The sequence below is a fragment of the Carcharhinus amblyrhynchos genome, unplaced genomic scaffold (genome assembly GCF_965287045.1).
Source record: "Carcharhinus amblyrhynchos unplaced genomic scaffold, sCarAmb.v2.hapA scaffold_384, whole genome shotgun sequence".
In the NCBI taxonomy this organism is placed as follows: Eukaryota; Metazoa; Chordata; class Chondrichthyes; order Carcharhiniformes; family Carcharhinidae; genus Carcharhinus; species Carcharhinus amblyrhynchos.
Window position 1 is genome coordinate 645 of NW_027650124.1, and position 3,556 is coordinate 4,200.

The 3,556-nt window shown below is 54.8% G+C and overlaps 1 protein-coding gene across 1 annotated transcript; it reads left to right on the forward strand.

The window, feature by feature from the left end:
* Window positions 1–1,293: 1,293 nt before the first annotated feature.
* Window positions 1,294–2,217, forward strand: cskmt (citrate synthase lysine methyltransferase; the record flags this gene model as incomplete). The annotated part of the gene is made up of 2 exons (XM_080183705.1): window positions 1,294–1,725; window positions 1,933–2,217. Coding segments are annotated over 2 exons (635 nt in total), but the record flags the coding sequence as incomplete, so codon positions are not given.
* Between the last annotated feature and the right edge of the window lie 1,339 nt (window positions 2,218–3,556).

Sequence of the window (3,556 nt, forward strand, 5' to 3'; positions counted from 1 at the left end):
CCCTCACCATCCCCCTCACCCTCACCATCCCCCTCACCCTCACAATCCCCCTCACCTTCACTACTCTCACTCACCCTTACTATCCCCCTCACCCTCACTATCCTCCAGCCCCCTATACCCCCTCCCTATCTCTGTAACCTCCTCCAGCCCCTACCACCTTGAAACAGAGAGGTATTTGAGTGAAATATCTTGCGGTAGTCTGCGCCTACGGTTAAGTATTGTGTTCCTCGGAGATGCCGTGGTGATGTACTGATTTCCGAGAGGGCTTTTCCGATGTAAGTTGTTTTGTGGGTTGGTGGAGACCCTGAGGATTGTATTAGAGGGACTCCGGCTCCATGGATCTACAACATTGGCCCATCAGGCACAAAGCTGTGATAACCTCCTGCTTGTCAGACTGCAGGCAGGGTTTCACACCCAAGATAAAAGCAGGAATCCGAACCTACAGAAAATGCTGGAAAATCTCTGCAGGTCTGACAGTGTCGGTGGAGAGAGAATAGAGCCAGTGTTATGATTCTGGAAGTGTTATCCCTCCTAGATTGTTATCAGGGTGTACAGGGCATGATTTCACTGTATGCAGCCCCTACCCCCCCTCTATAACCTCCCTATACCCCCTCTGTAACCCCCCCTACACCCCCTCCCTATCTCTGTAACCTCCTCCAGCCCCTGACACCCCCTCCCTATCTCTGTAACCTCCTCTAGCCCCTACACCCCCTCCCTATCTCTGTAACCTCCTCCAGCCCTACACCCCCTCCCTATCTCTGTAACCTCCTCCAGCCCCTACACCCCCTCCCTATCTCTGTAACCTCCTCCAGCCCCCGACACCCCCTCCCTATCTCTGTAACCTCCTCCAGCCCCCTACACCCCCTCCCTATCTCTGTAACCTCCTCTAGCCCCTACACCTCCTCCCTATCTCTGTAACCTCCTCCAGCCCCTATACCCCCTTCCTATCTCTCTAAACCCCCCCCTATACCCCCTCCCTATCTCTGTAACCTCCTCTAGCCCCTACACCCCCTCCCTATCTCTGTAACCCCCGCCCCCACACCCCCTTCCTATCTCTGTAACCCCCGACACCTCCTTCCTATCTCTATAACCTCCTCCAGCCCCCTACACTCCCTTGGATGGACTCAGAGATGTAGTTCATGTCAGGAGCAGATTCCTGGAAGACAGACCGGATTCTGGGGAAGAGGAAAGGGCTTTTTCCGAGACGGGGGACAGCACGGCTGGCTGAATGGCCTCTTGCAGACTGGAAGACTCTCGGGTTCTAAGTGAAAGTGGTTGTTGTTTTTGTTGCAGGGGGCTTGCTGGAAAACCTGGGGAAACAAACAGCCTGGGACAGGTTCTACCTTCAAAGCCCAGCCCAGCCCTTCCAGCACTTTGACTGGTTCCTGGGCTACTCCTCGCTGAACGGGATCCTGCTTCAGCTGCTGCGGGACGTGGATGGTGAGGCTCCGCGGAAACTCCTGGATCTGGGCTGCGGTACCTCAGAGCTGGGCCCCAGGCTGTACCGTCAGTGTCCCTTCCCTCTGCACGTGGACTGTGTGGACTTCTCTCCCGTTGCCCTGGCTCTGATGCAGGCCCAGCTTTCACCGCTCCCTCCGCCTGGGAATCCAGCGTCCAGGCTACGCTTCCGGAAGGCCGATGCCACAGACCTTGCCGCCTTCCAGCGAGGGACGTTCGACCTCGTCCTGGACAAGGGGACGATGGACGCGCTGTTCCGTGTGAACGGTAAGCTAGAATTCTGGAGCATGGTGAGGTTAACTGTGCTGGTGGCGGCCCTGGGCCCCCATTCCCGGGCCCTGGGCCCCCATTCCCGTGCCCTGTCCCCATTCCTGCCCACGCCCTACCCCCATTCCCGCCACACCCTGCCCCCATTCCCGTGCCCCGCCAGCTGAGCGCTCGGACTCACTATCCCTGTCTCTTCCATTCCTGTAGATGGAGGCGGGACAGCCAGGCGCGCGCTGTCGGAGTCACTGCGCGTGCTGCGTCCGGAAGGCTCGATCCTGCAGGTGTCGGATGAGGATCCGGATTCGAGGATTCTGTGGCTGGAGAGCCTGAGGAGCGTCGCCGTGACCGTGATCAAACTGGAGAGTGACACGCACATCAGCTACTTTGCTTACGTAATCAGACCAGTTTAGTAAGTGTGACCGAGCGGGACAGTGAGGTCTCCTCCAATTCCCAGAGCCAGTCGCACTTCCAGCTACAGACCCTCGGACTGGGGGGTGGGGGGGGCTGGATGTAAGAACGTAAGAAATAAGAGCAGGAGTGGGCCATCTAGCCCTTCGAGCCTGCCCCACCATTCAATAAGATCATGGCTGATCTGAAGTGGATCAGTTCCACTTTCCCGCTTTCTCCCCATAATCCTTAATTCCCTTATCGATCAGAAACCTATCTACCCGTGACTTAAATATATTCAGCGAGGCAGCCTCCACCACTTCAACGGGCAGAGAATTCCAGAGATTCACCACCCTTTGAGTGAAGAAGTTCCTCCTCAACTCCGATCTAAACTGTCCCCCCCCTTATCTTGAGGCTGTGCCCTCTAGTCCTGATATCCTTTCTAAGCGGGAAAAATCTCTCTACCTCTACCCTATCCATCCCCTTCATTATCTTATACGTCTCTATAAGATCCACCCCCCGCTCATCCTTCTAAACTCCAACGAGTACAGACCCAGTCTATTCAGTCTTAGTCCAACCCCCTCATCTCCAGCATCACCTCCAGATGTAATGAGCTGGTTTCTGTTGGGCGCCGCACCTGCGCAAGGATATTTTGGCCTTGGAGGGAGTGCAGAGGAGGTTTACTAGGCTGATACCGGAGTTGAGGGGGTTGAGCTATGAAGAGAGGCTGAATAAACTGGGCTTGTACTCGTTAGAGTTTAGAAGAATGAGGGGAGATCTCATTGAGACGTATAAGATGATGAATGGGATGGATAGGATAGAGGTGGAGAGACTCTTCCCGCTCAAAAAAGACAGTGGGACTAGGGGCACAGCCTCAAGATAAAGGGGGAGGCGGTTTAGAACGGAGTTGAGGAGGAACTTCTTCACTCAAAGGGTGGTGAATCTCTGGAATTCTCTGCCTGTTGAAGTGGTGGAGGCTACCTCGCTAAATATTTTTAAGAAGCGGGTTGATGGGTTCTTGATAAGAGAGGGGATTAAGGGTTATGGGGAGAGGGCGGGAAAGTGGAACTGAGCCACAACAGATCAGCCATGATCTTATTGAATGGCGGGGCAGGCTCGAAGGGCCAGATGGCCTACTCCTGCTCCTATTTCTTATGTTCTTATGTTCACCTGTCTGCAGACAGACAGCGATACCATCTGCAGACAGATCGGACACTGTCTAACAACAGCCCCACACCCTCCTTAACATTATTCCAGGGAAAGCTGTGAAAATAGAATGGAAAATCCTCTAAATAAAAGCGGCGTACTGTTGGCAATGAACTTGTCAGATGTTGTAACACTTGTAGGGTTTACCCCCCCCCCCCCCGCCTTGGTAACAGTGACTGTCCCTCGAGCCTACGCAGAGGGACCCGGGGACCCCCTGGACAAGCCCAGTCAGCAGCAG